Source organism: Pseudophryne corroboree, chromosome 4 (genome assembly GCF_028390025.1).
Source record: "Pseudophryne corroboree isolate aPseCor3 chromosome 4, aPseCor3.hap2, whole genome shotgun sequence".
In the NCBI taxonomy this organism is placed as follows: Eukaryota; Metazoa; Chordata; class Amphibia; order Anura; family Myobatrachidae; genus Pseudophryne; species Pseudophryne corroboree.
Genome location: NC_086447.1, coordinates 688,760,515 through 688,785,977, shown reverse-complemented (window position 1 = coordinate 688,785,977; position 25,463 = coordinate 688,760,515). Strand labels below are relative to the sequence as shown.

Here is a 25,463-nt window from a genome sequence, read left to right as displayed (position 1 = left end):
GTATACCGCCTACCCGTGGTTTTTTTTTTCTTTCTTCTTTATACATACATACTACATCTCATTATCATCCAGTCTATATTAGCAGCAGACACAGTACAGTACAATAGTCCACGGCTGTAGCTACCTCTGTGTCGGCACTCGGCAGTCCATCCATAATTGTATACTAGTATCCATCCATCTCCATTGTTTACCTGAGGTGCCTTTTAGTTGTGCCTATTAAAATATGGAGAACAAAAATGTTGAGGTTCCAAAATTAGGGAAAGATCAAGATCCACTTCCACCTCGTGCTGAAGCTGCTGCCACTAGTCATGGCCGAGACGATGAAATACCAGCAACGTCGTCTGCCAAGGCCGATGCCCAATGTCATAGTACAGAGCATGTCAAATCCAAAACACCAAATATCAGTAAAAAAAGGACTCCAAAACATAAAATAAAATTGTCGGAGGAGAAGCGTAAACTTGCCAATATGCCATTTACCACACGGAGTGGCAAGGAACGGCTGAGGCCCTGGCCTATGTTCATGGCTAGTGGTTCAGCTTCACATGAGGATGGAAGCACTCAGCCTCTCGCTAGAAAACTGAAAAGGCTCAAGCTGGCAAAAGCACCGCAAAGAACTGTGCGTTCTTCGAAATCCCAAATCCACAAGGAGAGTCCAATTGTGTCGGTTGCGATGCCTGACCTTCCCAACACTGGACGTGAAGAGCATGCGCCTTCCACCATTTGCACGCCCCCTGCAAGTGCTGGAAGGAGCACCCGCAGTCCAGTTCCTGATAGTCAGATTGAAGATGTCAGTGTTGAAGTACACCAGGATGAGGAGGATATGGGTGTTGCTGGCGCTGGGGAGGAAATTGACCAGGAGGATTCTGATGGTGAGGTGGTTTGTTTAAGTCAGGCACCCGGGGAGACACCAGTTGTCCGTGGGAGGAATATGGCCGTTGACATGCCTGGTGAAAATACCAAAAAAATCAGCTCTTCGGTGTGGAAGTATTTCACCAGAAATGCGGACAACATTTGTCAAGCCGTGTGTTCCCTTTGTCAAGCTGTAATAAGTAGGGGTAAGGACGTTAACCACCTCGGAACATCCTCCCTTATACGTCACCTGCAGCGCATTCATAATAAGTCAGTGACAAGTTCAAAAACTTTGGGCGGAAGCAGTCCACTGACCAGTAAATCCCTTCCTCTTGTAACCAAGCTCACGCAAACCACCCCACCAACTCCCTCAGTGTCAATTTCCTCCTTCCCCAGGAATGCAAATAGTCCTGCAGGCCATGTCACTGGCAATTCTGACGAGTCCTCTCCTGCCTGGGATTCCTCCGATGCATCCTTGCGTGTAACGCCTACTGCTGCTGGCGCTGCTGTTGTTGCTGCTGGGAGTCGATGGTCATCCCAGAGGGGAAGTCGTAAGCCCACTTGTACTACTTCCAGTAAGCAATTGACTGTCCAACAGTCCTTTGCGAGGAAGATGAAATATCACAGCAGTCATCCTGCTGCAAAGCGGATAACTGAGGCCTTGACAACTATGTTGGTGTTAGACGTGCGTCCGGTATCCGCCGTTAGTTCACAGGGAACTAGACAATTTATTGAGGCAGTGTGCCCCCGTTACCAAATACCATCTAGGTTCCACTTCTGTAGGCAGGCGATACAGAGAATGTACACGGACGTCAGAAAAAGACTCACCAGTGTCCTAAAAAATGCAGTTGTACCCAATGTCCACTTAACCACGGACATGTGGAGCAGGGCAGGGTCAGGACTATATGACTGTGACAGCCCACTGGGTAGATGTATGGACTCCCGCCGCAAGAACAGCAGCGGCGGCACCAGTAGCAGCATCTCGCAAACGCCAACTCTTTCCTAGGCAGGCTACGCTTTATATCACCGCTTTCCAGAATACGCACACAGCTAAAAACCTCTTACGGCAACTGAGGAAGATCATCGCAGAATGGCTTACCCCAATTGGACTCTCCTGTGGATTTGTGGCATCGGACAACGCCAGCAATATTGTGTGTGCATTAAATATGGGCAAATTCCAGCACGTCCCATGTTTTGCACATACCTTGAATTTGGTGGTGCAGAATTTTTTAAAAAACGACAGGGGCGTGCAAGAGATGCTGTCGGTGGCCAGAAGAATTGCGGGACACTTTCGGCGTACAGGCACCACGTACAGAAGACTGGAGCACCACCAAAAACTACTGAACCTGCCCTGCCATCATCTGAAGCAAGAAGTGGTAACGAGGTGGAATTCAACCCTCTATATGCTTCAGAGGTTGGAGGAGCAGCAAAAGGCCATTCAAGCCTATACAATTGAGCACGATATAGGAGGTGGAATGCACCTGTCTCAAGTGCAGTGGAGAATGATTTCAACGTTGTGCAAGGTTCTGATGCCCTTTGAACTTGCCACACGTGAAGTCAGTTCAGACACTGCCAGCCTGAGTCAGGTCATTCCCCTCATCAGGCTTTTGCAGAAGAAGCTGGAGACATTGAAGGAGGAGCTAACACGGAGCGATTCCGCTAGGCATGTGGGACTTGTGGATGGAGCCCTTAATTCGCTTATCAAGGATTCACGGGTGGTCAATCTGTTGAAATCAGAGCACTACATTTTGGCCACCGTGCTCGATCCTAGATTTAAAACCTACCTTGGATCTCTCTTTCCGGCAGACACAAGTCTGCTGGGGTTGTAAGACCTGCTGGTGAGAAAATTGTCAAGTCAAGCGGAACGCGACCTGTCAACATCTCCTCCTTCACATTCTCCCGCAACTGGGGGTGCGAGGAAAAGGCTCAGAATTCCGAGCCCACCCGCTGGCGGTGATGCAGGGCAGTCTGGAGCGACTGCTGATGCTGACATCTGGTCCGGACTGAAGGACCTGACAACGATTACGGACATGTCGTCTACTGTCACTGCATATGATTCTCTCAACATTGAAAGAATGGTGGAGGATTATATGAGTGACCGCATCCAAGTAGGCACGTCACACAGTCCGTACTTATACTGGCAGGAAAAAGAGGCAATTTGGAGGCCCTTGCACAAACTGGCTTTATTCTACCTAAGTTGCCCTCCCACAAGTGTGTACTCCGAAAGAGTGTTTAGTGCCGCCGCTCACCTTGTCAGCAATCGGCGTACGAGGTTACATCCAGAAAATGTGGAGAAGATGATGTTCATTAAAATGAATTATAATCAATTCCTCCGCGGAGACATTGACCAGCAGCAATTGCCTCCACAAAGTACACAGGGAGCTGAGATGGTGGATTCCAGTGGGGACGAATTGATAATCTGTGAGGAGGGGGATGTACACGGTGATATATCGGAGGATGATGATGAGGTGGACATCTTGCCTCTGTAGAGCCAGTTTGTGCAAGGAGAGATTAATTGCTTCTTTTTTGGGGGGGGGTCCAAACCAACCCGTCATATCAGTCACTGTCGTGTGGCAGACCCTGTCACTGAAATGATGGGTTGGTTAAAGTGTGCATGTCCTGTTTATACAACATAAGGGTGGGTGGGAGGGCCCAAGGACAATTCCATCTTGCACCTCTTTTTTCTTTTATTTTTCTTTGCGTCATGTGCTGTTTGGGGAGGGTTTTTTGGAAGGGCCATCCTGCGTGACACTGCAGTGCCACTCCTAGATGGGCCCGGTGTTTGTGTCGGCCACTAGGGTCGCTTATCTTACTCACACAGTCAGCTACCTCATTGCGCCTCTTTTTTTCTTTGCGTCATGTGCTGTTTGGGGAGGGTTTTTTGGAAGGGCCATCCTGCGTGACACTGCAGTGCCACTCCTAGATGGGCCCGGTGTTTGTGTCGGCCACTAGGGTCGCTTATCTTACTCACACAGTCAGCTACCTCATTGCGCCTCTTTTTTTCTTTGCGTCATGTGCTGTTTGGGGAGGGTTTTTTGGAAGGGACATCCTGCGTGACACTGCAGTGCCACTCCTAGATGGGCCCGGTGTTTGTGTCGGCCACTAGGGTCGCTTATCTTACTCACACAGTCAGCTACCTCATTGCGCCTCTTTTTTTCTTTGCGTCATGTGCTGTTTGGGGAGGGTTTTTTGGAAGGGACATCCTGCGTGACACTGCAGTGCCACTCCTAGATGGGCCCGGTGTTTGTGTCGGCCACTAGGGTCGCTTATCTTACTCACACAGCGACCTCGGTGCAAATTTTAGGACTAAAAATAATATTGTGAGGTGTGAGGTATTCAGAATAGACTGAAAATGAGTGTAAATTATGGTTTTTGAGGTTAATAATACTTTGGGATCAAAATGACCCCCAAATTCTATGATTTAAGCTGTTTTTTAGGGTTTTTTGAAAAAAACACCCGAATCCAAAACACACCCGAATCCGACAAAAAAAATTCGGTGAGGTTTTGCCAAAACGCGGTCGAACCCAAAACACGGCCGCGGAACCGAACCCAAAACCAAAACACAAAACCCGAAAAATTTCCGGCGCTCATCTCTACTTCAAAGCAGACTATTGCTTGTTGGATTAGGCTATCCGATAGGCCTATGTGTCGGCAGCCTTACCTCTTCCTCAGTCTCTGAAGGCCCACTCTACAAGGTCAGTGGGCTCTTCCTGGGTGGCTGCCCATGGAGTCTCGGCCTTGCAACTATGCCGAGTGGCTACCTGGTCAGGGAAGATCACTTTTTGTGAAATTCTACAAATTTGATTCCCTGGCCTAAGAGGATACCCAGTTTGGGCAGGCAGTGCTACAGCAGTCTCTGCACGTTCCTGCCCATTCTGGAAGCTTTGGGACTTCCCCATTGTACTAAATCTGTCCCCAATATCCCTTATGGATGCTAGAGAAAATGTTAAATACCTACCGGTAAATCCTTTTCTCGTAGTCCATAAGGGATATTGGGCACCCGCGGTGTGCGGTGACTTTCTGCAGATTATCTGTTATGTGAAACAGTTCAGCTGTTGCTGTTTTCTGTTGTCGCCCGTTGCTGGCCAGGTTATGTTGTGGTGTGCTGGTGTGTAAATCTCGCCACACTTATTGTCATGTTCCTTCTCTCAAGTAATGTCTTTTCTTCTTCGGGCACTGTTTTACCTATAACTGCCTGTGGGAGGGGGCATAGAGGGGAGGAGCCAGCACACCCAGTGAAGAAATTTTAAGTGCACTGGCTCCTTTGGACCCGTCTATACCCATCGTACTAAATCTGTCCTCAATATCCTTATGGACTACGAGAAAAGGATTTACCGGTAGGTATTTAAAATCCGATTTTTGCAAATACATTGCACTATTTCAACCACACCAGGTGATAGTTTTAAATCAGGACTGTTTGCCATAAAACAGGACAGTCAGGAGGTATACTTCTAACCATTGGGGTAACTAGAAATTTTTCTCCCCCAAGCCAACACATTCTCTGGGCCATAATTGGCACTAGAGAAGTGATGATTCTTCCACAAAAAGGGTGTGTGGCCTTGCTGAAATGGGAGTGGATTTGCTTAACGGGACATGGCATTGCAGGAAAAGACTGCCTTATACCCCAGTTTTGCAACCTGCATGCCCAGACGTTGACCACCACAGGAAATAAATAATCCTGATTCATACCCCTTACATTATTTGTCATTTTTCCTCCTTATAGTAATGCCCAGTATACATTATGCCACATACTACAATGGCCCTTAGACATTATGCCACACACAATGCCAATTACACATTATGCCACACACCGTAATGCCTGTGACACATGCCACACATCGCAATTCCCGTTATACATTATGCTACACACTGCAATGCTCCTGAGACATTATAGCACATACAATGCCTGTGATACAGTATACCACACACCATCATGCCTGTGACACATTATAACACACTGCAGTGCCTGTTATACATTATGCCACACACTGCAATACCCATGAGACATTATACCTCATACCACAATGCCCGTGATATAGTATACCACACCGTAATGCCTGTGACACATGGGTCTGGGACTCACCTTAGGTCGACGCCAATTGGTCGACACACCTTAGGTCGACATGGACAAAAGGTTGACATGGACGACATGGACAAAAGGTCGACAGGAACAAGGTCGACATGGAAAAAGGTCGACATGAGTTTTTTATGTTTTTTTTTGGTGTCGTTTTCTTTGTAGAGTGACCGGGAACCCCAATTAGTGCACCGCGTCCCCTCGCATGGCTAGCTTAGCTTGCCACAGATTACCGTTCCAATCGTAGTCCACATGAATCGTTAAGTATGAAAAAGTTCCAAAAAAGAAAAAAATTGTGAAACTCATGTCGACCTTTTTCCATGTCGACCTTGTCAATGTTGGCCTTTTGTCCATGTCGACCTAAGGTGTGTCGACCTTTTTGTTGTCGACCTGGAGTCCGGATACCGTGACACATGACACACACCGCAATACCTGTTATACTTTATGCCACACATTGCAGTGCCCCTGAGACATTATACCACAATGCCCGTGATATAGTATACCACACACTGCAATGTCCGTGACCCATTATGACACACTGCAATGTCCGTGACACATTATAACACACACCGCAATGTCTGTGTTACATTATGCCACACAAAGCAATGCCCATTACACATTAAGCCCTACAGTAAGGCTTCTAATTACTTTTAAATTACTTGCTCGTTGCCAGGGGTTTCATGCACGGTGCCAGGGGTTTTCATGCTCAGGGAGTCATGCTCGTTGCCAGGGGCTTCACGCGCTAGGTGTTATGCTTGTTTCCAGGGGTATCATGGGCTGGGTGTCAAGCACGTTGCCAGGGGTTTCATGCACTGGGTGTCATGCTCATTGCTACGGGGTAATGCTTGTTGCCAGGGATTTCATGTACTGTGTGTCGTGCTTGTTACCAGGGGGTAATGCTTGTTGCTAGAGGTGTGCCGCAGTGTCATATATTCCCTGCCCCCTTACAGTGGCAGATAAATATATGGCCCCATAGTGCCAGTAACACATATGCCCCCAGTGCTACATATGCCCCCACAGTGCCAGCTACACATATGTAACCCAGTGCCAAATATGCCCGCCCGGGCCGGGTACACACCGTACCCCCCCCCCCCCCCTGCTTCTGTGCTGTCCGGGAAGGCACAGTCAGGGAAAGAGGGCACAGCGCCAGTTCGTGAGCCAATCGGAGCTTGCGGATCGGCAGCTGCGGCTCCTTAGTGGCTGCCGGTCCGCAAGCTCTGATTGGCTCACAAACCGGCACTTCTTTTGACAGACACGCCGCCGCTGGAGACGCAGGACAGGAGTCAGGACGGACACAGGAGAGGTGCATGCTCTGCCCTCCTTCCCAGATTCCCTCCAAGACAGCACAGCAGCATTCAAGCACAAGGAGCTTTGCTAGTTTCCTGAAATAAATAGAGCCCAACACCTGAAGAGCATCAGCTAAATTGCAGCAAACGGTCATGAAATAAAATAATATTGTTCAGGTACATTGTACTTTCATACAAGAATCCGGTAACACCTCAACTGTCCCCAGAAACAGTGCTATCAAGACCCAGCACTGCAACACATTACATGAAATCCATTTACTACAATCAGATGTATGAAATAAATGTAATCATTTTATCCCCAGGTTTCTGCTGGAGTAATAGCATTGCTGTCCCAGTGCGGTGCCCATTCGGTACACGTTCTTCCCATGATGGCACAAACCTTTATTTGTGGGATGATGCAGTAAGGATAGCTTATGTGATCCTTGCTGCATTTTCCCAATGGTGGGGTCCTGCAATCGCAGGCCTGGCAGAGGCGTTAGCAGGGTGGGGATGGCTGGCATTGCCATAAATGGGGGCATGACGCCCCCGTTTCCAGAAGTGGTGAGGTCAAGGACTGCTTACAAACCTGAATAAGGTCCTTAGTGGTTCATAGTTGCATGGAGTCTGCATCTGTAAAACAGGCTCTGATGCAAGTGGTCACGGGTTTTCCTCACACAGGCTTCATGCAACTGTGTACGTGTGTAAACCAGTTCATGTGCAGTTGCAGTCCAACACCTCTGGTATACTGTGAGGGGTTTTTGCAAAAGAAAACTTTGGTACGCTGCTCGTCTGAGTCGTGCCAGGTGGCTCGCGCGGTTCCGGTATAAAAGATAGATAGTGTCTAGTTAGACAGTCAATAGATAGACACCGTATGTTAGACAGACATTAGGTCGACAGGGTCAAAAGGTCGGCAGGGTCAAACCGTCGACATGAAAAAGGTAGACACCATGTTATTGGCATTTTTGTGGTTTGTGTGGATAGTTTTGTCATCTGGGACCCCCCAATTGTAGAAAGGCATACCCTCGCGGGGCTCGCTTCGCTCGCCACGCTTCGGGCACGGTGGCTCGCTGCGCTCGCCGCAAGGTTTATAACCAACTCTATGCCAACATGGATACAGAAAGTATGAAATAGTCAAACATGTTACAAAAAAAAAAGTGTCCATCTTCTTTTTTTATGTCGCCCATTTTCATGTCGACCTTTTGACTTGTCGACCTTTTGTACGGTCTACCTTTTTCATGTCTACCTTTTGACCATGTCGACCTAATGTCTGTCTAACATATGGTGTCTATCTATTGACTGTCTAACTAGACACTGTGTATCAAACGGATACCGTCTCGCGCCATATGGCATACGGGCAACCAGTAAGTGAGGATACTGTATATCTGTATCTTATTGTCTCACAGGACAAATGCACTCTCTTCAGGTTCTAACTCAACCTGTCTATGCCTATTAGCTCAATTACTGTACATCCTCAATTATACATTCACTAAACCCATCCATCCTTAATAAAGGCTCTCTTGACCCAATCCTTCTGAAACTACCTCCCTTTTTCTCCTCTTCGCTTTGCCTTCAACTACTTTAGTAGTTTGTATTTTACCATCTACCTTGCTTTCTCTGCTCTCCCGTCTAGGGTCTCTGAAATCAGCTACACTGTATGACCCCCAATATTCCATCAAGACTTCCCTCTCAAGTGATCAATGATCTATATGTGGCTATGTCTTAGTAATTTCTCCATACATCTTTTTGCCAAGATCCAAGTCTGATCCTTTTTTGCCCAATCTTTTTTTTTTTTTTTTTCTACCATATTTTTACCTCCACTTATTAGATCCTGATTTCTTTGTAAGGATAGCCTTATGTCTATCCCATGCATGTTTAAATTGTTTTACTGTCTTATCCTCTACCACCTCTGATGGGAGGCTATTCCACTTTTATTTCTGTGATGTAATTTTTCCTTACATTTCCCCTGAACCTACCTCCCTCCAGTCTCAGTGCATGTCCTCGTGTCCTATTGCTTATCTTCATTTTAAGAATGTTTCCCTCCTTGACTGTTACAAACTTTCAAATATATCAAGGGTTTTATCATACACCCCTTTCCCTTCTCTGCTCCAAACTATACATATTGAGATGTTTTAGTCTTTCTGGGTATGTTTTGTGATGTAGGCCATGCACCATTTTAGTTGCTTTTCTTTGTACAGTCTCTAATGTATTAATATCCTTTTGAAGTTATGGCCACCAGAATTGAACACCGTATTCTAGATGAGGCCTTACCAATGAACTATACCAGGGATGGGGAACCTTCGGCCCTCCAGCTGTTGAACTACACATACCAGCATGCCTTGCTACAGTTTTGCTATTTGGCCATGCTAAAACTGTTGCAGGGCATGTTGGGATGTGTAGTTCAACAGCAGCAGTAGGGCCAACGGTTTCCCATCCCTGACCTATACAGTGGCATTATTACTTATTTCTGCTGCTGATTCCTCTCCCAATTCAGCCAAGCATCTGACTATCATTCCTCATTGCTTTGTTACATTGCTTACCTTCCTTTAAATCACCTGATATAGTGACTCCTAGATCCCTTTCCTCCTCAGTAGATTCCAGTATAGTGCCATTAATACTGTATTTAGCCTTTGGATTTTTGAGACCCAAGTGCATGATTTAGCATTTCTTGGCATTAAACTGTAATTGCCACACTCTTGACCATTCCTCTAGTCTACCTAGATCCTCAATCATTTGTTTTACCCATCCTGGTGTCTACCCTGTTACATAACTTTGTCATCTGCAAAAAGGCATACTTTCCCTTTAACAATTTACAGTAACTAACTATTTATTTCACCAAAAACCGCTCAAATTTTTTTATTTTTTTTTTTTTATGAGTGAATTAGGTGAATAACATGAATTTAACCCTATCGCAAATGATTTTAGTAAAAAAAAAATATACAGAGATTTTTTTTTTTTAAATTCAAACATCGATCGGGAACATCGCGACCATGAGAACATCGCGACCATTGCGGCTTTCATTTTGAAAGCCGGGACAGCCTGCAGGTATACGGGGGGGGGGGGGGGGGGTTCATTTACACTCCCCAGTGGCTGCCATTGTCTGCAGCCACTGGAAGGGGGGAATCCTGCCGTGTTGACCGATCAGCAGTGATCGTCAGCACAGCAATCAGTGGGGGAGAGTGCAGGGAGGCAGAGGGACCTTCCGGTTTATCTTCCCTGCTGCTGCTAGCACTCTCTCTATCTGACTGGTTGCATTCTGTGCGACCAGGTCAGATAGAGCACTTGCAGGCATGGTCGCATCTGATGCGACCATGCCAGGCAAGTGGTTAATTCCATTTGCTATGTCACCAATAAAAATATTAAAGCACTGGTCCAAGTACAGAGCCCTGAGGTACTCCACTGGTCACATTTCCCTCCTGTGAATGCACTCCATTTACTACAACATTCTGTTTTCTATCCTGCAACCAAGATCTTATCAATTCAACAATCTTGGTATCCAATCCCAAGCTTTTGAGTTTATTTAGCAGTCTGCAATGTGGAACAGTGTCAAAAGCTTTACTAATGTCTAGATAAGCTATATCCACGGCTCTACCTTTATCCATCACTTTAGTCGCACAGTCAAAGTTAATAAGGTTTGTTTGACATGATCTCCCACAGTGAATCCATGCTGTTTGGGATCCTGTAAATTGCTGGATTTGATATAATCTGCCACTCTTTTTCTTTTAAGAGTGTTTCCATCAATTTCCCTACTACTGATGAGACTCACTGGTCTGTAGTAGTTTGCCTCTATGTTGCTTCCGCTTTTGTGCAGTGGGACTATGGGGGTCATTCCGAGTTGATCGCTCGCTGGCTAGTTTTATCAGCCATGCAAACACTATGCCACCGCCCACTGTGGAGTGTAGTTTAGCTTAGCAGAAGTGCGAACGCATGTGCAGCCGAGCTCTGCAAAAACAGTTTGTACAGTTTCTGAGTAGCTCTGAACCTACTCTGTGCTTGTGATCACATAAGCCTATTCGTGTCCGGATGTTACGTCATACACCCGCCCAGCGAACGCCCAGCCATGCCTGCGTTTTTTCAGAATCGCCTGTGTTTTTACAAACACTCCCTTAAAACGGTCAGTTGACACCCAGAAATGCCTCCTTCCTGTCAATCTTCTTGCGGCCGTCAGTGCGACTGAAAACTTCGCTAGAACCTGTGCACAACCACAAAGGGCTTTGTACCCGTACGTCGCGCGTGCGCATTGCGGGGCATACGCATGCGCAGAAATGCCGTGATTTTTAGCCTGATCACTATGCTGCGAACGGCAGCTAGCGATCAACTCGGAATGACCCTGTCACGATCCGGGTATCTGGACGCCATTTCTTACCCATCAGATGCCTCCTAAGGCTGGCTCAGCGCTCCAGGACCGGATCCCATCTGTTATCCTGATGTGTACATTCCTGTATCCTCTCCTGTCACTCTGGGACGCTGTCACAGTAAACGCTATATTACACCTGGCATTACGTCTCCCGCGGCCTCCGCCGCCGTCCCTGAACTTCTGCATGCAGAGTGTCTGAGTGGCGATTACGTCAGCCGCGGCCTCCGCTGTGTCCGCGTGGTTGGATGTGCATCTGTCAGCCTGGCGCCTCCGGTGGCCGGCGCCGCCATTACTGTTTTCATTACCACATGGATTACAAACTAAACTTCCCTCCAAGTGTCTGCATGGGCGCAGCCATCTTGGATTCTGTCAGCTGATCATTTCCACCAATCTGTTCTCAGTATTGATAATCTGCATAATTGCCTAGCCAATCCCTTCCTTGCTGCAGGTATAAATACACTGTGCCTGAGCAAGGAAGGCGTCAGTGCTTTGGTTGTCAAACCTAGTTCCTGTTTGTCTCTCTCCGGTGATTGTCTTCCAGGTTCCAGCTCCTGTCTCAAGACTTCCACCATAGAGACCCGCACCAGCATTCCACCTGCGGTGTAGCCTGACTCTCCAATCCATTGTGGATTCATCTGTTTCCAGCTACAACATTACCTGCTTCCAGCTCAGCTTCCAGCAGAGTACAGCTTCCCTAAAAGGGCCGGTGTCCTTTCTACACTTTACCACTCTCCACCGGTATTATTATTTCTCCGCTCTCAAGTTCTACATTTCAGTTCATATTTCATCGCTCCCAAGTTCAGTTATTATTTAACTGGTTCCAGCCAGTATCCACTCCGTGCTAACAACAGTCTGGTTCCAGCCAGTATCCACAGCAGCTGTTTTATCTTCAGCAACCCAGCTTTTCCTGGAACACCAGCTGGCACAATCCTGGGTTATCTCCATTGCTACAGTCGGGCCTGGTAAGGACTTTCCATCTAGAAGATCATAAGAACTATCTCACACTACCAGTGCCCTGTGGCTCCTGCCATCCTGTAGTACCCAGGAACTGTATTTATTCTTTGCTGACTTTTACGTTTTCTTTTACTGCTGCTGTGTTGCGGAGTTGTCATAATAAAACATCATTGACTTTTATCCAAGTTGTCGTGGTCACGCCTTCGGGCAGTTATTATTCATGTTACTTACATGTCCAGGGGTCTGATACAACCTCCCAGGTTCCGGTACATCTCAGCCCCTACAACTGAGGCTGCCTCCCGTCAGCTCAGGCCCTCAGTTGTGACAGTAAGCACTGACCTAATGAATCCAGCCGGAGACCAGGATCAAGCGGCCAGGCCGATGCAAGAACTGGCAGCCCGACTAGAACATCAGGAGGCTGCACAGGGCCACATCATCCGCTGTCTCCAGGATCTCTCTACTCGGCTGGATGGGATTCAGACAACTCTCCGTGGATCAGGCGCGTCTGGTGCGTCAACCACAGTGACTCCAGCTATAACCCCACCCAGCTTACCCATTTCTGCTCCACGTCTTCATCTTCCAACGCCAGCAAAATTTGACGGATCTCCAAGATTCTGCAGGGGATTTCTCAACCAGTGTGAGATTCAGTTTGAGCTACAACCTGGCAATTTTCCCAGTGACCGTACAAAAATTGCCTACATTATTTCTCTTCTCAGTGGCTCAGCCCTTGATTGGGCATCACCGTTATGGGAGAGGTCCGACACCCTGCTATCTTCCTACACTGCCTTCGTGTCAACATTCAGGCGGATCTTCGACGAGCCAGGCCGGGTAACCTCAGCTTCATCCGAGATTCTCCGTTTACGCCAGGGGTCACGTACTGTAGGACAATATCTGATACAGTTCCAGATCCTGGCATCCGAACTGGCATGGAACGACGAGGTCCTGTATGCTGCATTCTGGCATGGCTTATCTGAGCGTATTAAAGATGAGTTAGCTACCAGAGACTTACCTTCTAAGTTAGATGAGCTAATCTCACTCTGCACGAAAGTTGATTTACGTTTCAGAGAGAGAGCAACTGAGCGTGGAAGATCATCTGCTCCAAAATCTTCTGCTCCTCCTCCTCGTCAACTGTCGCCATCTAAAGATGAGCCCATGCAACTTGGCCGTTCCCGTTTAACTCCTGCTGAGCGCCGAAGACGTCTCTCCGAGTTTCTCTGTCTCTATTGTGCAGCTCCGTCTCACACCATTAATGCCTGTCCCAAACGTCCGGGAAACTCCAAATCCTAGCTCGCCAAGGAGAGGGCCGGCTAGGAGTAATGATCTCCTCTCCATCTCCTCAAGATTGTAATCTCCCAGTCTCGCTTCAAGTTGCTCAACGTTATCGGAACGTCATTGCCCTCCTTGATTCCGGAGCAGCTGGGAACTTTATTACCGAAGCCTATGTTAAACGGTGGTCCCTACCCACCGAGAGACTTCCTTCGTCCATTTCTTTAACTGCCGTGGATGGCAGCAAAATTTTTGATGGTTATTTCTTTAAGGACTCTACCAGTTCGTCTGAGAGTGGGAGTTCTTCATTCCGAACTTATTTCTTTTTTAGTGATTCCAAGAGCCACACATCCTGTGGTCCTGGGCCTTCCATGGCTCCGTCTTCACAATCCTACAATTGATTGGACGACTACGCAAATCCTGGCATGGGGTTCCTCCTGTGCTGAGACATGTTTGTTTAAAGTATTGCCTGTCTGTTCTTCCTCCCCCAGGTCGTCTGATGTTCCACCTCCTCCATATCAAGATTTCACGGATGTGTTCAGTAAAGCTTCTGCTGATATCCTTCCTCCTCATAGAGAATGGGACTGTCCGATTGATCTCGTTCCAGGGAAGGTTCCACCTCGAGGCCGAACTTATCCGTTGTCTCTGCCTGAGACGCATTCTATGGAGGAATATATTAAAGAGAACCTAGCAAAGGGGTTCATTCGACCTTCTTCTTCTCCAGCCGGTGCAGGCTTCTTTTTTGTAAAAAAGAAAGATGGTGGTCTGCGGCCGTGCATCGACTACAGAGGTTTGAACGACATTACCATCAAGAACCGTTATCCTTTACCCCTGATTACTGAGCTCTTTGACAGAGTTAGCGAAGCTACCATCTTTACAAAGCTGGACTTGCGAGGTGCATACAATCTCATCCGGATCCGTGAGGGTGACGAGTGGAAGACCGCCTTTAACACCAGTGACGGACATTATGAGTACCTCGTCATGCCCTTCGGATTGAGCAATGCTCCAGCTGTCTTCCAGCATTTTGTCAATGAGATCTTCAGAGACATTCTATACCGTCATGTCGTGGTCTATCTAGACGATATCCTCATTTTTGCCAACGATTTAGAGGAACATCGTTTTTGGGTTAAAGAGGTTCTGTCCCGTCTCCGTGTCAATCATCTCTATTGCAAATTAGAAAAATGCGTCTTTGAAGTCAAGTCCATTCCGTTTCTAGGGTACATTGTGTCCGGTTCCGGACTAGAGATGGATCCTGAGAAACTACAAGCAATCCAAAATTGGCCGGTACCCTTAACCCTCAAAGGGGTCCAGAGGTTCTTAGGGTTCACCAACTATTACCGAAAGTTTATACAAGACTTTTCCACCATTGTGGCGCCTATTACTGCTTTCACTAAGAAGGGTGCTAACCCGTCCAAGTGGTCTGAAGAAGCCATGCAAGCATTTCATCTTTTAAAACAAAGGTTCATCTCTGCGCCTGTTCTGAAACAGCCTGACATCGACTCTCCTTTCATCTTAGAGGTGGATGCCTCCTCCGTTGGAGTAGGAGCGGTGTTATCTCAGAGGGCTAAAGATGGCCATTTACACCCTTGCAGTTTCTTCTCCCGGAAGTTCTCCCCAGCTGAGCGCAACTATGCCATTGGCGACCAGGAGTTGCTAGCCATCAAGCTCGCTCTAGAAGAGTGGAGGTATCTGTTGGAGGGAGCTTCTCATTCAATCACCATACTTACAGACCACAAGAACCTTTTATACCTGAAGGGCGCACAATGTCTCAACCCTCGTCAGGCCAGATGGGCACTTTTCTTTTCCAGGTTCGACTTTAAACTCCAGTTCTGTCCGGGCTCTCAGAATCGCAAGGCCGATGCCCTTTCCCGCTCATGGGAGCAAGAAAATGAGTCAGAGTCTTCAGACAAGCATCCTATTATAAATCCGTTGGCATTCTCCACGGTAGGGATGGACTCTACGCCCCCATCAGGGAAAAGTTTTGTGAAGCCGATGCTAAGGAAGAAGCTCATGCATTGGGCCCATGCTTCCCGTTTTGCCGGACATACAGGTATCCAAAAAACCCTGGAGTTTATCTCTAGGTCCTATTGGTGGCCAACTCTGAAAAAGGACGTCTTGGAGTTTATTGCATCTTGCCCAAAGTGTGCCCAACAAAGTATCCCGCCAGTCGCCTGCGGGGCAACTGGTTCCACTATCCGTTCCCCGTCGACCATGGACCCACTTGTCGATGGATTTCATTACAGACTTACCCATGTGCAACAAGTTCAATACCATCTGGGTGGTAGTTGACCGGTTCACCAAGATGGCACACTTCATTCCTCTCACCGGTCTTCCGTCAGCTTCCAAGTTGGCTCAAGTATTCATACAAGAGATCTTCCGACTCCACGGTCTTCCTGAAGAAATTATCTCAGATCGAGGAGTTCAATTCACAGCCAAATTCTGGCGAAGTTTATGTCAAGTCCTCCAAGTCAAGCTAAAGTTTTCCACGGCTTACCATCCTCAGACCAATGGTCAAACCGAGAGGGTGAATCAGGACTTGGAGGCCTTCCTCCGCATCTATGTGTCCTCCTCTCAAGATGACTGGGTTCAATTACTTCCCTGGGCCGAGTTCTGTCATAACAACCAGTATCATTCTTCATCTGCTTCAACACCATTCTTCACTAACTTTGGATTCCACCCTAAAGTCCCTGAGTTCCAACCGCTTCCAGCAACTTCTGTTCCCGCAGTGGATATCACCTTGCATCAGTTTGCCAATATCTGGAAGAGCGTACGATCAGCTCTGCTCAAGGCATCGTTCAGGTACAAGAAGTTTGCGGATAAGAAGCGTCGAGCAGTTCCTGCTCTCAAGGTGGGTGATCGGGTATGGTTATCCACGAAGAATTTGAGGTTAAGAGTTCCCAGTATGAAGTTTGCACCTCGCTATATCGGTCCTTTCAAGATTGAACAAGTCATCAATCCTGTTGCTTACAGACTCCAGTTGCCTCCCTTCTTAAAAATACCCAGGACATTCCATGTTTCCCTGTTGAAACCGCTGATCTTGAATCGGTTTCATTCCTCACTTCCTCCAACTCCGAAAGTCCAAACTCAACGAGGCGTTGAGTATGAAGTGGCCAAGATCCTGGACTCGCGTCACCGTTACGGTCAACTACAATATCTTATTGACTGGAAGGGTTATGGTCCTGAGGAACGTTCATGGACCAATGCTTCTGATGTCCATGCTCCTGCCTTGGTCCGGAGATTCCATTCCAAGTTTCCTCAAAAGCCAAAGAAGTGTCCTGGGGCCACTCCTAAAGGGGGGGGTGCTGTCACGATCCGGGTATCTGGACGCCATTTCTTACCCATCAGATGCCTCCTAAGGCTGGCTCAGCGCTCCAGGACCGGATCCCATCGGTTATCCTGATGTGTACATTCCTGTATCCTCTCCTGTCACTCTGGGACGCTGTCACAGTAAACGCCATATTACACCTGGCATGGCGTCTCCCGCGGCCTCCGCCGCCGTCCCTGAACTTCTGCATGCAGAGTGTCTGAGTGGCGATTACGTCAGCCGCGGCCTCCGCTGTGTCCGCGTGGTTGGATGTGCATCTGTCAGCCTGGCGCCTCCGGTGGCCGGCGCCGCCATTACTGTTTTCATTACCACATGGATTACAAACTAAACTTCCCTCCAAGTGTCTGCATGGGCGCAGCCATCTTGGATTCTGTCAGCTGATCATTTCCACCAATCTGTTCTCAGTATTGTTAATCTGCATAATTGCCTAGCCAATCCCTTCCTTGCTGCAGGTATAAATACACTGTGCCTGAGCAAGGAAGGCGTCAGTGCTTTGGTTGTCAAACCTAGTTCCTGTTTTGTCTCTCTCCTGTGATTGTCTTCCAGGTTCCAGCTCCTGTCTCAAGACTTCCACCATAGAGACCCGCACCAGCATTCCACCTGCGGTGTAGCCTGACTCTCCAATCCATTGTGGATTCATCTGTTTCCAGCTACAACATTACCTGCTTCCAGCTCAGCTTCCAGCAGAGTACAGCTTCCCTTAAAGGGCCGGTGTCCTTTCTACACTTTACCACTCTCCACCGGTATTATTATTTCTCCGCTCTCAAGTTCTACATTTCAGTTCATATTTCATCGCTCCCAAGTTCATTTATTATTTAACTGGTTCCAGCCAGTATCCACTCCGTGCTAACAGTCTGGTTCCAGCCAGTATCCACAGCAGCTGTTTTATCTTCAGCAACCCAGCTTTTCCTGGAACACCAGCTGGCACAATCCTGGGTTATCTCCATTGCTACAGTCGGGCCTGGTAAGGACTTTCCATCTAGAAGATCATAAGAACTATCTCACACTACCAGTGCCCTGTGGCTCCTGCCATCCTGTAGTACCCAGGAACTGTATTTATTCTTTGCTGACTTTTACGTTTTCTTTTACTGCTGCTGTGTTGCGGAGTTGTCATAATAAACATCATTGACTTTTATCCAAGTTGTCGTGGTCACGCCTTCGGGCAGTTATTATTCATGTTACTTACATGTCCAGGGGTCTGATACAACCTCCCAGGTTCCGGTACATCTCAGCCCCTACAACTGAGGCTGCCTCCCGTCAGCTCAGGCCCTCAGTTGTGACAGACCCCCTATGTTCACTCTTTTCAAGTCCTCTTGAATTACCCCTGTAGCTAATGGTTGAATAAATCTGTTAATGGTGCTACCAGCACCTCTTTAAGCTCTTTTAGTATCCTTGGATGTATCCCATCTGGCCCCATAGATTTGTCCACTTTCAGCTTTGAGAATTGTGTTAGGACCTTCTCCTCTGTAAATGTACTTGTTTCATTTTTCTGAATATCTCTGTAACTTAACTGTGGCACCTTCCCCTCTCTTTCAGTAGTGAATACTGAGCAAAAATAATTAAGATGATCTGCTATTACATTGTCTCCCTCAACAAGACTCCCAGTCTGTCTTTAGTTTTATTATTCCGTCTTTTCCCTTCTGTATTATATTGTGAAACCAACTGTCTGTCTGTTATTTTTACATGGATGTTCCAACAATACATAATGCTTTGCATGTCCAAAAATAGAGAGCTCACTATCTTCACATATCCCGGAATCACCACCTCCACTCATATGCCTCATCTATAACACCATATTTTCCTTAGTGTTCTAACTCCGCTTCCTTTTTACTACCGTTGACTCCAGTGGCAGAGTCAAGGGTGACACGAAATACAGTACTGTCTCTCACATCAACATAATTCTACTAATGAATCATGCCTCTCCTCCTCTTCTTTAATGCCTACCTCTCACTACCACCTACAGTAATTCTCCTGTGCTGGGATTACCCACCATGTGTGTTCAAACTCTCTTCATATCTTTAAATGGTCTCTGTACACTTACGTAAACTACAATACTCCCACCTATACTAGTCACACTACTACACCCACAGTACTGTCCAAATCTCCTCTGTGAGCCATACTTGCTCCTTTCATCTCAACTCTCCCTTTCTCCCACTAAATTGTAAGCCTTACACCTTTGTTTTTAGGTTTGTATTTGTTTTACTTTTGTATGTCCCTGTTTTTTACAAGTATAATATACGTCATTTTCCCCACTATCTGGAGCTAAGGGTTCTGTGACAACCTACATATTAATAACCATGATAATATTATGCAGAAGGTAATCACTGACACTCTGTGTTATACATATGGCACACCACTACAATGTCCCAACTCGCTCATTCTGCAAACAGGATTTTTCCATTTTAAGCAGACATAGGCATTTTAAATGTGTTTCAAATAGAGATGAGCGGGTTCGGTTCTCCGAGATCCGAACCCCCCCGAACTTCACCTATTTTACATAGTTCCAAGGCAGCCTCGGATCTTCCCGCCTTGCTCGGTTAACCCAAACATCATCATCCTGCTGTCGGATTCTCGCGAGATTCGTATTCTATATAAAGAGCTGCGCGTCTCCGCCATTTTCACTCGTGCATTGGAGATTGATCAGAGAGGACGTGGCTGCGTTCTCTCCCTGAAAAGCTCCGTAATCTGTGCTCAGTGTGCTGCAAATATCTGTGCTCAGTGTGCTGCAAATATCTATGTTCTCTGCCTGAAAACGCTCCATATCTGTGCTCAGTGTGCTGCAAATATCTGTGCTCGGTGTGCTGCATTGTGGGGACTGGGGACCACCAGTATATAATTATAGTAGTACAGTAGGCCATTGCTGTATCTTGCAGCTCTGTGTCAAGTATACTATCTCTGTGCTGCATTATTGTGAGCAGTATATAGTCGGACAGTGTAGCATTTTGGTGACCAGCAGTATACATATAGTACAGTACAGTAGGCCATTGCTGTATCTTGCAGCTCTGTCTCACTTCTAGTATCCTGATCAGTGCTCAATATCTGCTGCATTGTTGTGACCAGTACTGTGTATAACACCAGGTGTTATACACCTGGTGATTTTATACATCCTGTAATCTGTACTGAGCGATGTGTGAGAGACACCTGGGGATTATACACCCTGTATACTGTACTGTGCAACATTTGTGATACACCTGGTGATTATACACCCTGTATACTGTACTGTGATGTGTGAGATACACCTGGGGATTGTACACCCTATATACTGTACTGTGTGATGTGAGATACACCTGGGGATTATACACCCTATACTGTATACTGTACTGAGCGATGTGTGAGAAACACCTGGGGATTATACACCCTATATACTGTACTGTGTGAGATACACCTGGGGATTATACACCCTATATTATTATTATTTATTATTATTATTATTATTATTATTATTATTATTATTATTATTATTTATATGGCGCCACAAGGGTTCCGCAGCGCCCAATTACAGAGTACATAAATAATCAAACAGGAAAACGGCAACTTACAGTTGATGACAGTATAGACCAAGTACAGGGTAAATAAAGATAGTTACATCAGCAGATGACACTGGAATAAGTATCAGGTGGCAGAAGACTGCTGGATGTGGTACAGTTGAAGATTATTAAAGTAAGACAAAGGATAAGCACATGAGGGAAGAGGGCCCTGCTCGTGAGAGCTTACAATCTAAAGGGGAGGGGTAGACAGACATGGGTGACACAGATGGGGTACATAGAGAACGTGGAATAGAGGGTTAGGATGAGATTTGGCTGGGTTTGGTGAAGAAGTGGACCCCAGAAGGCACAAGTCAATACTTACCATTGCAACATTTTACTGGGCTATGCAGAAGAAAATAAAAAATAGGGGGGGGGGGAGAATCGATAACTTCTACCGCTTTCAAAAGTCAGTGGAAGCTGAAATAATGGACAACTACCTCATGGAATCCAGATACAGTATACCAAACAGTACTTAGCAGAGTTAGGAATGAGTGCTTATGAAATACAGTAACATTTTGTCATAATATTTCAGAAACTGCATGGCTGGTCTCTTGCACTCTTTTGCTCTAATACACCACCTGCTTTAGGATTTATATTCAAAAACATTGTCTCCATAATCCAAAAAACGTCAGTCTTCTTGGAAAGTGGTTTGTTCCTTTGTAAGGGAAAGCGAACAAACGTTCTCAAACAACGGTTTCTCAATTTCTTTTTCCTCCTGGGAAGGGATTGTGGATTCGCAGGAATATCTGAGCATTTCTGTAATCAGAAAGCAGCGACTTTCTACAAATGTTTACGAATAATTCCAGTGATTTTTGTCCTTTTCTTCCAGTGATTTGGACCAATAATACCATTGACTAGAAAGAATAATTCCTGTGATATTGAGGTGTTTGTGTCGCTTAGCTTAGCCGTCCAGCGACCACACTGCACCTCTTTTTCTCTTTTCTTTGCATCATGTGCTGTTTTGGGCCAATTTTTTTAAGTGCCATCCTGTCTGACACTGCAGTGCCACTCCTAGATGGGCCAGGTGTTTGTGCCGCCCTCTTGGGTTGCTTTGCTTAGTCATCCAGCGACCTCGGTGCAAATTTTAGGACTAAAAATAGTATTGTGAGGTGTTCCGAATAGACTGGAAATGAGTGGAAATTGTGGTTAGTGAGGTTAATAATACTATAGGATCAAAATTAACCCCAAATTCTATGATTGAAGCTGTTTTTGAGGGGTTTTTGGAAAAAAAAACACCCGAATCCAAAACGCACCCGAATCCGACAAAAAAAATTCAGGGAGGTTTTGCCAAAACGCGGCCGCGGAACCGAATCCAAAACCAAAACGCAAAGCCCAAAAAATTTCCGGTGCACATCTCTAGTTTAAAAACACTGAGCAGCTTTGGAATGTTTTCATAGAGCATGGCTGCATACACTAGGACTAGGGAATAAGAAAAAACACCTTTCACAGCTTTCTCAACTTCAACGCTCCCTTAAATCTCCTATTTCTAAACCATTCAATGATCTGAAAGCATCTAAGTTAAATTTTATTATAGGCGTCACAGATCCATGGAATTTCATTAATCAAGTACAGTATGTGAATCCAGTTTGCACATCTAGACTATACTTGAAAGCAAAACAAAGTACAGTAGGAAGGTACAATTTATCATGATCGACATTCCCAAAATCTTTCTGGCCTGGAACAAGTGAGCACGTTTTGGACAGTCCTTCTAAACATAGTGGTTTTAATTGTCCCACTTACATAAAAAAAAATCAACAGTACTGTACTTGTCGCTATCTGCAACCCTAGCTGATGTAGTGACCTTTTTAGATCTCCACAGATATTCCCTTTTTTTATATTTCTGATACTCAATCTTGTCTAAATACCGTATATCAATTCTTTCTGCTTTATTTTAAAAAAAGGAATACTTCTATATAATCTCATAATTGTAAATGAGCAAAATAACCATGACTCCAGAGGAAAACTAAGCCTGATAGGAAAGATAGAATTGCTTAGTTTCATTCAGCATTTAAAGTATACTCGGAATACAATACCCATTAAAACAGTTGGGTCCAAATTGTTGACCAGTGTTATCTGTGTAATCCATTATTAAAGCATGTTTCTTCTATTATAGTAATTTATGGGTCCTATTTTGATCATGTGCTTAGCTTGGAGAAACATATTGATGATGGGAATATACTTGTACTTACATTTGAAGATATGAAAACGGTAAGTGTCTTCCATTATTGTTTGTAGTTTCTACAACACTACTAACCATAATAAATGTTTTAATGATTTAAAGAACAATGATTATTAGCTTAGGTTTGCTGTTGATGTCATTGAACAGTCTTCATATCTGTGCCCTTGATCCTTTATTACCACCATTACAGATCTCGTCACGTTTGTCGTCATTGTATGTTTTTGGTTTCAGTAGAGCTGGACATAAATGTTAAGAAGTACATACATCTGAAATCCAGAAAAACAGGGTGGTATTGAGCAGTTAGTCCATCTTGAATAAAAGACCTGTTTTCCAGGACACACCTTTCAGGAAACACTAAGGAACTGCCCCTAGAAATTAGAGACTGTTTATGGTTCTATATGTCATGTCTGTTTTCTGTAAATGTACAATATATTTCTTTCACTAATATCCCACAGAAATGTATTATTATTGTGACCGAGCCTCTTCCCATAAACCCCCCATCCCCTTTTATTTTTTTTATTTTTTAACCCATTAATTTGTTTAAATCAGTTGCTATTTCTCTTAAAGGACTTCCCTGCAGAAATAAGGAAAATAGCAGACTTCTATGGGCTATCTATGACAGATGAGCAAGTTCAGCACGTTCAAAACAAAACTACTTTTAAATCAATGAAAGAGAATTCCGATAATACTCATGGAAATATAGGAGGGGCATTCTTCCGAAAAGGTTAGTAAAATTCTGATTTGCATTTTTCATAAGTAAAAAGGTATTTTAGGATTACAAAGTGTGTGTGTGTGTGTGTGTGTGTGTGTGTGTGTAATATAAATAAATAAATATATATATATATATATATATATATATATATATATATATATATATATATCCAAAAAGAGTACAGGCACTCACCACTTTCCTTAAGAATAGAAAAATTTATTGCCACTCACAGGTGTGTCTCACATGGAGACAGTCAGCATAACAGCATATAGTGTCGATGTTTCGGCTCCCATCGAGCCTTCTTCAAGACAGAGAGAATAACAACAGGTGTATACCCAGCAGCCTATATATGTATGTATATATATATATATATATAATCTTTGTGTGTTTATTGAATCACTGTTCCAACGTTTCGGGGTCCGTAACCCCTTTGTCACACCTTGACAAAGGGGTTACGGACCCCGAATCGTTGGAACAGTGATTCAATAAACACACAAAGATTTTTTTCAAAGTCCTGGAGTGACGCTGCTATTTGTCTTAGTGTTACCTGATTTGGAGCGGAGGGCACCCAGGCAATTGCCGTTAAGGACCAGGAGTGCCGGGCATCAAACACCATTATATATATATATATATATATATATATATATATATATATATATATATATATATATATATATATATATATATATATATATACACAGTGGGGATTGAAAGTTTGGGCACCCCAGGCAAAAATTCATTTTAATGTGCAAAAAGAAGCCAAGGAAAGATGGAAAAATCTCCAAAAGGCATCAAATTACAGATTAGACATTCTTATAACATGTCAAAAAAAGTTAGATTTTATTTCCATCATTTGCACTTTCAAAAGAACAGAAAACAAAAAATGGCGTCTGCAAAAGTTTGGGCACCCTGCAGAGTTAATACCTTGTACTGCCCCCTTTGGCAAGTATCACAGTTTGTAGCCAGTCAAGAGTCTTTTAATTCTTGTTTGAGGTATCTTCGCCCATTCTTCCTTACAAAAGTCTTCCAGTTCTTTGAGATTCCTGGGCTGTCTGTGACGCACTGCTCTTTTTAAGGTCTATCCATAGATTTTTCAATTATGTTGAGGACAGGAGATTGTGAAGGCCATTGCAAAACCTTCAGTTTACGCCTCTTGATGTAATCCACCGTGGATTTTGAGGTGTGTTTAGGATCATTATCCATTTGTAGAAGCCAGCCTCTCTTTAACTTCAGCTTTTTCACAGATGGCATCAAGTTAGCATCCAAAATTTGCTGGAATCTTATTGAATCCATTTTTCCTTCTACTCGTGAAATGTTCCCTGTGCCACTGGCTGCAATACAACCCCAAAGCATGATTGATCCACCCCCATGCTTAACAGTTGGACAGAGGTTCTTTTCATTAAATTCTGTGCCCTTCCTTCTCCAAACGTACCTTTGCTCATTCCTGCGAAAAAGCTCTATTTTAACCTTATCGGTCCACAGAACTTTATTCCAAAACGCATCAGACTTGTCTATGTTCATTTGCAAACTTCAAACGCTGATTTTTGTGTTGAGGACGTAGAAGAGGTTTTCTTCTGATGACTCTTCCATGAAGACCATATTTGTACAAGTATCTCTTTATAGTGGAATAGTGTCCCACAACTCCAGTGTCTGCCAGATCTTCCTGGAGGGATTGTGCAGTCAAACGTGGATTTTGACTTGCTTTTCTCACAATCCTGCGAGCTGTTCTGTCTGATATTTTTCTTGGTCTTCCAGATCTTGCTTTAACTTCCACTGTTCCTGATGACTGCCATTTCTTAATTACATTCCGAACAGAGGATATGGGCATCTGATAACGCTTTGCTATCTTCTTATAGCCTTCTCCTGCTTTGTGAGCGTCAACTATTCTCAGTTTCAGTGTTCTACACAACTGCTTAGAGGAACCCATGGTGCTGATT

At 45.2% G+C, this 25,463-nt stretch overlaps 1 protein-coding gene across 1 annotated transcript in view; it reads left to right on the top strand.

Moving 5' to 3' along the window:
- LOC134910168 (sulfotransferase 6B1-like) overlaps positions 1–25,463 on the top strand; it is a 125,367-nt gene that overhangs the window by 89,437 nt on the left and 10,467 nt on the right. The window contains exons 5-6 of the mRNA XM_063917894.1: positions 22,749–22,843; positions 23,382–23,538. Coding sequence (XP_063773964.1) covers positions 22,749–22,843; positions 23,382–23,538 — 252 coding nt within the window. The remainder of the gene's footprint in view (positions 1–22,748; positions 22,844–23,381; positions 23,539–25,463) is intronic.